The following is an 11,414-nucleotide window of genomic DNA, read 5'->3' on the forward strand; positions in this document are numbered from 1 at the left end:
AAAAGAAAAGTTTCAAGACTCGTATTAATTGTCTAGAAGAAGTCTTTCTTAATTAAGTTGTAACTCGTAACGCGAATATGAAGCATTTTCAACATATTTAAACAGTTAAACAGAAAAACAACTTCTAGATAATATGTAGTTTCAATCAATTATGGCGATATTGAAAAATAGATGTTATCAGATAATTAATTTAATGAAGAGGCATTGGAGATGTATAGCTTTTGTGTCCATTGTTTCGAATTTATGTATTGGGTCAATAGTTTTTTTTTAGGAAATATTAGATTAATAGTTTTGAAACAGTAAAAAATATCAAAACTATTTTTTTTAAGAAAAAAATCAAAATTATTGATCATTATTAATAACAGATTAAAATTTATAATAATTGTTCAAAATGCTAAAATAAAGTGCCAAAATAAATCATAATAACACCTTCGTAATGCAGGGTTCAACTCGAATGAATTTGTGGTGTTGAAAAAATATGCATCTATCATAATAGAGGAAAATAAAGGACAAGGCGAAAAGAAGTCTAGGCTGTGAAATGAAGATAAAAGTCAAAGTCGTCGCAAATACTAAAGAAAAAGAAGTTGATGAAATTGGTTGCTCGGTGCAGGTTAAAGAACGTGTTGGCATATATATGGACCAAAGTTTACAAATTCGAAGTTTTAATAAATTTTATTTTGCAAATCAAAAAATAATTCCATCTTTTTTTCATTTCTATTATTTTTTACTAGTGTTCCATATCATTTTTTTATTAATAAATATTAATTTATTAACTTTATTAGAATTATCGGTTGAAAAATTTAAACTTTTTCCTTGTCTTCACACCCTTCCTTTAGCAAACTCTATATCATAATATGGAGCAAATTGAATACTCGTTTTTATTTTTATTTTTAGTGGGGATATGGTTGTTGAAGGAAATTTGGTATGTTGTCAGCTCAAACATCAATTGGGGAGGTGCAATCACAGTATTAATAAAGGAGGGGTGGAGGCGTTTAAGTAGGCAAATAGAGAGACTGAGAAGAAGAAATTATTAAAACTGGTGTCGGCAGCAAGAGGATGTGGGATTTGGAGTTTTGTGTGACATAGACAAACAGATAAACCAGAGTGTCCCGTGCAACTTGATTGAGAAACGGTATGGAGACAGAACATAGTCACTTGTACCATATCAGACCCCACTTATTCCCCTTTTGGCTCCAACCATCTGCTTTAATATGGGAAGAATTGAAAAACCCTTACTTACATTGACGAGATTTGAAGATTTGTAAATGATAGAGGATCCAGGAATATATTCACTCAAGGAAATATGCAAGTGTTGAGGAAACTAAGGACATTTTGATAAATAGTTTAATCAAATACTTTTTGTTTAACAAATTTTCATTATATTAAAGCTAGCGTGTTTATAAATTAAATTGTACGTGTGCATTTAAAATAACTTATTTTTAAAAAATCATATATTACTTCCATAACTCAAACTATATATGAGATCCCTTATTTATTGAATGTAATTAAGCTCAAGATGAAAGATTCAATCGTTTGCCTATTTGACTGAGCGATCAAGTAAATCAAATTTTGGACTTTCCATAACAATAGCTTGTGTCAATTCAGCAGACAAAAGACAAAAGCAAATTTCATGTAGAAAACAATCTGATACTGTAGCGGTGATGTTCAAGGTTTTCAATTGTAATCTTGGTCGGGAAGCTGAAACCAGTGACATTTTATTCATATTAGGTTATCACTCGTTAGGCCATCTACCTTTAAACGAGGATTATAAAGAGAGTCCTATAAAAAAAAATGTCATTTAGAAACTTCTGGTTATAGTCTTCTAGAGTGATAATTTTAAAATGTATAATTTTCTTTGTCTTGCTTTATTTTCTATTGCGGCGGTAAAAGGCTTACTCAATCATTGAGCAGAAGAGGCACTGTTTGTCGACTTTCTTTGCTAAAAGGATAAGCAAAGAGCTATAATAGAAAGATGTATCATCATATTGTTGATAGGTCACTGTAAAAATTGTCACTATCTGAACAGTGTTTTGCACCTAGTTTATGTATTTTATGTTATACTAAGGACAAATTCCAAGCACCCAATTCAATTATAAAGCTTAAACTAGCGAAAACTGTCTCGCTCTGTTTATGAACGTGATTATCTTCTATTCATCTCCTAAATTGGAACCTTGCGTGACACTTACTAATAGATTTTAGTATTAATTACCAGTTCATGTGATTTATTTTTAGGTTTAGTTCATGTTATTGTTATTACTAATCATTACACTCTTTTTAGGGCAAATTGAATTTCCTGCGGTTAAATTTTTAATTGCAGAAAATACTCACTATAAAACTAATGTTTTTATACATTAAACACTAAAATAAAATGTAAATTAAAAACATTTTTGAGCTCTTAAACCTGTAGTTGCTTTTGAACTACAAAGGATGAAAAATAATTATAGACCAGAAAACAAAAGAGGATTCATAATCCATCTAATTCATTTACATTTAAATTCAATCTAATCCATTCATTTATAATTTTCTTTTTAATAAATTGGATTGGTCAAATATTTTAACTGATAGTTGTAGTTTGGTGTGGTTAAATTTTCATTATTTTTATTAGATTGTGTTGTTTGAATTTCTTGTTATTAATTTTTGCTAACAAATAAGTAAAACTATATATCATGATTTAATATTATCGTAATTTTGTAAAAACACTAGTACTTAGCTTAATTATTTGTTTTATTACTTGTTAATCGTTGCAATTCAATTATCATGATCATTGGTGGACCTGCATTGCATTTGATATGTTTTATTCTCTTTTCAATTTCCATGGTTTAATTGGTTTTTTTTTTTTTTTTTTTGTATAGGTCCTTTGTTTAGTTTATTTGCATCGGGGAAGTAATAGTTAACAACAAAGTAGCTAAGCCAATATATACTAACAAAATAGCAGTCCATCAGCACGAACAAGTAACTTCATATCAAATGCATGTATTCAACAATATTCCTTTATTTATACAATAACAAATATATATCTTCTACGGCAGCAAACGGTAAACATAAAATTTCAGCACTCAAATCTCTGTTGACTCAAAATAATAATCAGAACTTGGTGAAGGTTAAGGCACAAGACACAAGGGCAAGAAGATAGAGCACCAAGTGGAAGGGGACTTTAATAGCGCTTCCATCAGATGAACCACCGTCTATTGATGGCACAGTTTTAGATCCTGCACCTGCAATTAACCAAAATGGCTTACTAAAAACATTTTCAGCAATATTTATGCGTGCAATTCATATGCTAACCGTCTCAATGACTAGTATCAGGTATGCATTTGATGAGAGATTTTGTGCAAACTATTAGAACTAAGTGAACCAATAAAGATCATATTATTACTTATGTACAAAGTTTATATTAGAATCTCCCGCCTACATCTTTTTTTTTCCTGAGTTTTTGTTGGGTACAAAGTGATGCATACCTGAGGGAAAGTCTAAAGCAGAAGGAGTAATTGAGCCTTGAGGTGATTCAGCTGAAGAACCAGAAGGAGAACCAACTGGAGCAGTCGAAGGAGTTGTTGGTCCATTGCCCGCTATTAAAATTTATGTCATGAGAACAAAGTTAATACTCATTAGTTATTATTAGCCAATTCATACTTTAGTTGTACTTATAATTTAAAATAGAAAAAAATGGGGGAACTTAGTGTTAGGATGGACCCACGAAGGCCCAAATATGTTTTCAAAATTAAATAGTTAAAAGACTATATAAGATGATTTTAAATATTTATATTATAGTTTGTTTGCAAAAAAAAAAAAAGATTTATATTATAAACTATAGTTTTTATTTTAAACTAGAGTAATTCTTGTGCAGAAAAGATAATCGAAATAGTGGAGTGTGGATCCATGCGAGAGAAAGAAAAGTACAAAACAATAAAATATTTTAAAAAATGATGTGCCAACACGTGTCACATGGTAAGCAAATTGAAGATTCAACTGTTTTATTGTGTAGATTGTAAATTAGAGTAACTGTAGTTTTAGCATCGTAACACTTGGACTTTAGTTAATAGTACTTGTATTATTATTCATACCTTGGCACTGGCTAACAGGGGGAGTTTGTACTTCACAAGCGCCAGGGAGAGACAGAGCAAGAGTTTGGTTAATGGTAATTCCAAAAGTGGAACCTCCACCATTGAGCACGGAGCAAAGGCACTGTGGTGAAGATTGGACTATGCTTGAGAGCTGTGAGCAGCATGAAGCTGATGGGGTTGAAGAACTTCCCATTATGTAGTTCAGACAAGGGCTTAAGCTTGTTAGTGTATTGGTGCAACCCGATTGGGCAGCATTTTGACTCCACATAGTGGCCACTATGACCGCAACTAGACACAAGGCAAACCCTCTAAAAGCCATTAGTTCTATGAACTTCAATTCTCAAAAATCAGAATAATTCTCAAACTCTGGATGTGGATATGTTGTGTGCTGATATTGATACTGATCGATGTTTTTATTATGCTGTACTAATCATTGTTTGAGTGAGAATGAAAAGGAGCTGAAGGATGAGTTATATAGGGAAAGAAAAGTTCTTAGAAATGGTCAAGTAAATGTAGGTTGCCTACCCTTTCTAACTAAAGATATGTAAAGGCTTAACTTTTCCTAAAAGGAAGTGCTTATAGATAATTATAGCTAATGGGTTGTTTTGTTTGATATAAAATGTCGCAATATTCTAGAATATGTTTTACTCTATCACCACAAGATGTAAGGATCTAATTTACTTCAATATTTTGAACCGAGACCCAAATTAGCATACCAAGAGAAGCTCATTAGGAGCGTTGTGAGAACGAATGGCTTAAATTTTCTTAAGTTGTAATTTCGTTATTATGGTCGCAAACTCACAACTGCGTACCAGGTTGATGCAGATCTATGCTAGCGATATGCAATTTATGGTCAGATGATCAAAATGTTGCGGTTGCAACCCCTCATGGCTCATGCCACTCGCAATTTCAAACACGTATTTTCCTTCAAGCTTCTTCAAAATATGATAAAACATAAGATTTCAATTAGAATAAATTGACGGTATGATTTTCATTTAACTATGGATTAATGCATGATTAAAAATTATTAATGTTATAATAATTGTTTTAAAAGTCATGGTTGTATTCTTGATGGAATACAAATATAACATAAAAAAAATTAAATATTAAATAAGTGAGAACAAGACTCAAATTAAAATTTTAAGATTTTAGATTAAGATATGATTTTAAATTTAATTGAGTGAACTTAAGATATCTTTTATAATATTATTTAAGTGTAACTATAGTGTCTTAAAAATATGAATATATGAAGAGAATAAAAGACTTGCATGTTATGATATTTAAGTCTTATGATTCTTTCACCTATTAGATTAGTCTTTGTATATTGGACATTTTGTTTTCTTTTTAACATATAAATGCAATCCAACATCTATAAAATGTGACCAATATCAAACCTTTTTTTACATAAATATATCTTTTGATTTTCATTTTCTTCTTTATCAAATTCTCTTTCATCCTATTTGTTCCAGTCAATCCCAAATGTTGAACTTCTTCTTTGATTTTATTTTTCACCCAAAATTGTTAATTTTTAAATTTTTATCCCATAAAAAACTAGCATAGATAGATTTTTTTTTATAACTTTAATGTTTTGTAATTTATATATTTATGACTTAATAAAAATTAACATTGTTGAATTGTAAAAAGAGTAATTACTTATGAGATTTTTTTATTCATAAGAATCAAATAAAATATCAAAAATTTATAATAACTCATGCATTTTATTTAATCAATTTCAAATACATATTTTGGTGATTACTCGTGGGGCTTATTTAGTAATTTTCAAAGTTATTGAATTAGATTAGAGAGAGGACTTGCTTAAGTTATAGAAAAAGTAGAATTGAATGGTATGTAATACGAAACCCAAATGCCTGGTTGGGGCTGAGGCCTGAGGGAATGGATTGTCAACTATTAAAATGAGTCATTAAAAAAATTTGGTTTCAAAATATGGAAAGGTCCATTCCAGCCAACCACACCAAACTAAACCCGGGTAATTTGACAAGATCCTTTTAATAGAAGCGTTAGTTAAGGTAGTTGAACTCCTTCCCATGTTCAAATCTACCTGAAGAATCATCATCATCATCATTACAACATATAAATAACTTCCTTATCTCTAATCAACCCCCCTACACCGTCCTAATTAGACAACTCATCATTCTTCTTGCTGCCAATACTGACAATTAATCCCCATGGGACACCTCAGCTCTAATTCTCAAATGACACTCATATTATTATTAGCCCTTGCAATTTTCACTTCACTAAATTTGGTCACAGCACAGGTTATTACCACGCCCTGCACGACCTCTATGATTAACACTATCACCCCTTGTGCCAACTTCATCACAGGAAGCATTAACAATGGTTTAACTCCATCAGCTACGTGCTGTGATTCATTTCTGTCTTTGATAACCACTAGCGTGGATTGTGCTTGCCTTCTAGTATCAGCTAATGTTCCATTGCAAATACCCGTTAACAGAGTTCTTGCCCTCTTCCTTCCACAGGCATGCAACGTGGGTCAAATGCCTGCACTGTGCAAAGGTGCAATTAATTGTGTTCTATTGAAATTGCAACTAAAAATGGCTACAAATTTTGATGATCTTTTCACATTTGCTTTTCCTAAGAAAACCATTGGATATCTAATGTAATAGAGTTTTTGTAAATTGCAGCCTCTGCTTCTCCTTTACCGGCTCCAGGTATTGATTAATTTATTATATGTTGCTTTCATATTTTATAATCGTCGACAGTTCAATATTTTACCCTTTTTTTTTGCTGAATATATTTTACTTCTCTTACTGCTGAGGAAATATGCTAAATGTGAGGGAAACTAATTTGCTAAAGCATTTTTAAAAAAATATTTCTTAGGTTGGCTGAGTTTGAAAAATAAATAAATACTATTTAAATAAAATAAATGGAATCAAATTCAGTATTATTTTTTTTACAAATAATTATTTATTGACACTCAAAATCAAATTATATTGGTTGGGGGACATGTATATTTACCCCAGTTAACCTTTTTACCAATCGTTAAGAAAACTAAAAAAATAATTAAGAAAAATGGATGATAATTTTTTTAAAATTGAGAGTTCAAAGTTTAGTCAAGTTGAACAAAGTTTAAAATTTGTTCACTGAGAGACCTGACACAAATCAATCTTTTTTTTTATACTTATTTTATTCAATTTAAGTTGAATACCACAATCAATTTAACACTTATTGAAGTTTTTAGTACATGTTTGGGATATTTTTTTCTTATTTTTTAAATCCTCTCAAAAAATAAGTAAAATAATATATATATATATATATATATATATATATATATATTATAAAAAAAACTAAATATGCATTTTATTTTTTGAAACAATTTGTGTGCAGGCCCAGCTCTACTTGGATCAAATGACCAAACTCCTCCGCCTATTGCCTTTTCTCCTTTAAGCCCACAAGGTAACGAATGAAAATAAAATAAATACCCGTTGCAATATTTATTGGGTACAAAATAAAATATTACAATTAAGAAGTATAAAAAGGCCACTTTCCTCCTCAATCTTTATTCAACATTTTCTTCACTTCTCCCTCAGCTAATTGTTGAAACCTGCTAATCTTCCATTAAAATTTAGACAAAATAATGGGAAATTAATTTATCTAGAAATGAATGCAGTTTCTAACACCATTTTCGAAGTTGAAGCTCCGAAATCTGAGATTCTGCAACCAGCATTGGCACCAGCATCAGTAGAATCTGCACCAATGAAGCAGAAGCACCCACGAAAAGTTCAGGAATTAGACAAGTACTTTTGACTCCCTAATTGACAACTACTGCATTGTATCGATATTAATATGGAATTTGGAATCATGGTCCATGCTTCATGTATTGTGTACCTCATATTCAACAGCTAGTGAACACAAAATCTTAAATACTTTTGTATTTCTATCAGTTTATACCTTCCCAAATAAATGGCTTATATTGCATTGAGTTACATATTATTGTTCAGTTGGATTGTAATTTACGAGTAGTTTGTCACGACTGAAGAAATTAATAAGATATAAGACACGTCCTGCTCCCGCGAAATTCATTTTCTGTTTATTCTCTGTCTCTGTCTCTATTCAATTCAACCTTCCATTTGTTTTCGCCAGCATCCAGGTTTGTGCTTTCTCTATCATTTCATTTAATTAATGTGATGTATGTATGGCTGAATAAAAGATGGATTCCTCTTTTTTGTGGGGTGGAAGCTTAATCTATGGGGCTAGATAAAAAAATTCATCTGTTTGTTGCACAGAATAAAATATAAATTAATAATTAATTAAACTTCAAACATGGACAGGGCACCTCCAAGTTATTTTAAAACCGACCATGGCCATTTTTGCTTTCTGTTGGTGTTCTTGGCTCAGCTTTTGTAATTTTAGAGTGCAGAAACATCCTGTATGGGTTGGAAAGCAGCTGAGAAACTCATTAGGCGCTGGAAAATTCTAAGAGGGGATAATGTATGTGAGCCAATTCAAACCCACCATATGTTTGTCTCTGTGCTCTTTATTAATTTCACTTTTTTATTTTATAATTTTAGTCTCACAGTCACAGAGTCACTTATGTATTCATCTAACAGGTTATGATAACAAGGGGCAAAGATAAGGGTGAGACCGGGATTATAAAGCGTGTCATTTGCTCTCAAAATCGTGTCATTGTAGAGGGTAAAAATCTGGTGAGATATTATAATCACTATTTGGTCCTTCTGTTTTTCTAATGCCCTATCTTCTGTAGCTTTTGTTTTCAATTCCACTGTCAGTGTGTCTTGCATCAGAATATTAATCGGTTGTCAGTGACATTGAGCATTTAATTGTGTAAATTTTCCTGTTAGATTTCTCACTCCAATGCCTTTTGCCGTCCTCTTTATAGGTAAAGAAGCATATCAAGCAAGGGCAAGGTCATAAAGGGGGAATCTTTACAGTGGAAGCCCCACTGCATGCCTCCAATGTGCAAGTTCTTGACCCAGTGACAGGGTATGTACATGTTAGATATTGAACTGGTGATTGCTTCTCCAAATGGGATAACATGTATGTAAGTAAGAGTAACCTACTTTTACTTGTGCAGCAAGCCTTGCAAGGTTGGAGTTAAAATATCTTGAAGATGGTACTAAAGTCAGAGTGTCCAGAGGAATAGGAGCATCAGGGTTCATAGTCCCTCGTCCCAAGATCTTAAAGATAAGAACTACCCCAAGACCTACAGTCCGTAAGTATCTAACAAGCTTATGTTTTTTCCTTGTATGAGTTGTTGATAAAACATGGCCAGAGCCAATAGAGAATTGAGAAAAGGTGAGAGACAGAAAATGAACTTGAATTATGAGAAAGGTGTGGGAAACAAACAAGCCAATAATGTGGCTTATATAATATATAGATATAGACTAGAGTGAGTAACGAATCACTAACTAATTCCATGTGCATATCTACCTAATTAGATGATTCGTCAAACAAAGCAAAGTATTGTGATAGATAGTTGATTTTTCTCAAATAATTCTAAGATGTAATACTTATATTCTTTGCTACATGTCTGTTGACATACATTGTTATCCATAACCTTGTTATTATACTTGGTGTTAAAAAAGGAGAGTCTCCTTGCACTTTAGAGACATTCTTTAAACTGACTTGACCTTATTGAAATACATAATTCTAGTTACCAACTTAGCACCACACCATAAAAGGAAAGATTTTTAAACGGTAGATTGATTGTTAAATAATGTTAATCATCAAAGGTTTAAGATTTATTAAGTGCTTTCCATTGTCTTAAAATATTGCTTCTAGGACTAGGATGTGTATATTGGTTACATGATTTCCCCGCCTTCGTATCAACTAAAGCATGTTGGACTTGCACCCATATGCAGAAACTCAAATAAAAAACTTCATTTGTAAGGTATAATAAGTGTATATATAACATTGTAAGTTGTCAATCAGAGTAATTTGGATTGATGGATATTTAAGTCTTCTATAATATTTCATTTAGAGCCAGAAGCCAGGTTCAAAGGAATAGGTAATTCACATGAATTCATTCTCTTGTTTCTATACAGCTATTATTTTTCCATCTTAGTGTTGCAGGAAACTACCTCAGTTGTTGTAGATGTGCAAAACTTGTATGGATATATATACTGTTCAGTGTTGGGAAACCCATGCTTTCTTAATTCACAGAGATACATTTAAACTTTTTTTAGAAACTTGCTTAGTATCTTATCCTGTTTGTTATTCATTTTTGGCAGTTGGTCCTAAAGATACTCCTATGAATCTTGTGCTAGAGAAGACTTACGATGCTAAAACAGGACGGGGCATGCCTGAACTTTAAGGAGACGTTGCCCTGTTCCACTTCCAATTAGGTAACTGCTATCGTGATGAACAAAAATTTGGTGTGAGTTTATCACCTTGCCCTTTGCCATGATTCAATTAAAAGCGTGTTTGGACTTTGGAACCTCATTCTAACACCACCCTATGATGGGTTAGACGCAAAATCTAGACTGGGTAGTGTTTAACGTGTATCTGTGTGAACACAGTTACAAACGCATTCCTTGTTTAATGTTACCATGCCTAGGAGTTGAATCATTTGTAACTTTACCAATTTAGTCATTACTACTAGCATTCTTTTCCCTATTCAAGTTGATGTTAGCTCCAGTTAGTGATGGTCATTTCACTCCATAAACTTCAATTGTTAGATGAGTGGAAGAGGAACCTGTTTGATTGTTATGGTTCTAGTTCTAGTGATTTTTATTAATTGGGTTCGACCATATTAGTGTTTGATTTGAGCTATAGATAGTTTTTTCCCCAAAAGATCAGTCTTCTCACATGTCAGATTCATGGGTTGGTACTCTTTTCATCCAGTTCCAACAAACTTGCTGTTCGAACTACGAAGTCAGTCTTACTTATTGGGTAACATGTGGGTTTTGGTGTTTAATGGACCTAGAATACTGTTTGTAGCTAAACCTATCTTATCATATAGGGCCTAAAAAGTAAAATTGGTTATTACATTTGGAAAAAAAGAAATAATCTAGGCCCACTGGCACACTGAGAAACGTTTTCAATGAATAATTTAATAGTTTTTTTTTTAAAAAATATTAATAAAAAATAATGGAGTTTTTAAAAATATTACAACAATCTGTCTCTCTAAGGTTTTTTAATAGTTCAGATAATTCATAGCTTAGAGCAATACGACATGGTTAGGAAGCATAAAAAAAATATACGACATGGTTAGGAATTTTTTTTAGTATGTCTGACATAATTTTTTAAATGTTTTGGCTTCATATGAATTTAACAGTGCGTCATATGAACTTACACACTCATTATATTTTTTAACCTTTTAAATGATTTTTAAAAAATATGACAGATGCA

General features: G+C 31.8%; 2 protein-coding genes and 1 pseudogene across 2 annotated transcripts; 2 read left to right on the top strand and 1 right to left on the bottom strand.

Annotated features, from left to right (window-relative positions):
- Positions 1-2,939: 2,939 nt before the first annotated feature.
- On the bottom strand, positions 2,940-4,515 carry LOC114370631 (non-specific lipid-transfer protein-like protein At2g13820). The gene is made up of 3 exons (XM_028328022.1): positions 4,065-4,515; positions 3,459-3,569; positions 2,940-3,215 (listed from the first exon to the last, which is right to left on the bottom strand). Exons 1-3 carry the CDS (start codon positions 4,381-4,383, stop codon positions 3,085-3,087), a joined length of 561 nt encoding a protein of 186 aa, XP_028183823.1. The 5' UTR covers positions 4,384-4,515; the 3' UTR covers positions 2,940-3,084.
- A 1,661-nt stretch (positions 4,516-6,176) lies between these two features.
- LOC114372067 (protein YLS3-like) lies at positions 6,177-8,136 on the top strand. Its single transcript, XM_028329461.1, has 4 exons — positions 6,177-6,599; positions 6,728-6,754; positions 7,431-7,499; positions 7,714-8,136. Exons 1-4 carry the CDS (start codon positions 6,251-6,253, stop codon positions 7,848-7,850), a joined length of 582 nt encoding a protein of 193 aa, XP_028185262.1. The 5' UTR covers positions 6,177-6,250; the 3' UTR covers positions 7,851-8,136.
- LOC114372068 lies at positions 7,725-10,409 on the top strand (annotated as a pseudogene).
- Positions 10,410-11,414: the final 1,005 nt, after the last annotated feature.

Source organism: Glycine soja, chromosome 10 (assembly GCF_004193775.1).
Source record: "Glycine soja cultivar W05 chromosome 10, ASM419377v2, whole genome shotgun sequence".
Taxonomy (NCBI): domain Eukaryota; kingdom Viridiplantae; phylum Streptophyta; class Magnoliopsida; order Fabales; family Fabaceae; genus Glycine; species Glycine soja.

What these genes read in the sequence shown, in the direction of transcription:
- LOC114370631 (XM_028328022.1), bottom strand. Translation starts at nt 4,383, where the DNA reads ATGGCTTTTAGAGGGTTTGCCTTGTGTCTAGTTGCGGTCATAGTGGCC. An exon ending in CCCTGTTAGCCAGTGCCAAG is followed by an intron (nt 3,570 to 4,064) that starts GTATGAATAATA and finishes AAATTTTAATAG; the next exon opens with CGGGCAATGGACCAACAACT. An exon ending in TGCTTTAGACTTTCCCTCAG is followed by an intron (nt 3,216 to 3,458) that starts GTATGCATCACT and finishes GGTTAATTGCAG; the next exon opens with GTGCAGGATCTAAAACTGTG.
- LOC114372067 (XM_028329461.1), top strand. Translation starts at nt 6,251, where the DNA reads ATGGGACACCTCAGCTCTAATTCTCAAATGACACTCATATTATTATTA. An exon ending in AATGCCTGCACTGTGCAAAG is followed by an intron (nt 6,600 to 6,727) that starts GTGCAATTAATT and finishes TGTAAATTGCAG; the next exon opens with CCTCTGCTTCTCCTTTACCG. An exon ending in TTCTCCTTTACCGGCTCCAG is followed by an intron (nt 6,755 to 7,430) that starts GTATTGATTAAT and finishes ATTTGTGTGCAG; the next exon opens with GCCCAGCTCTACTTGGATCA.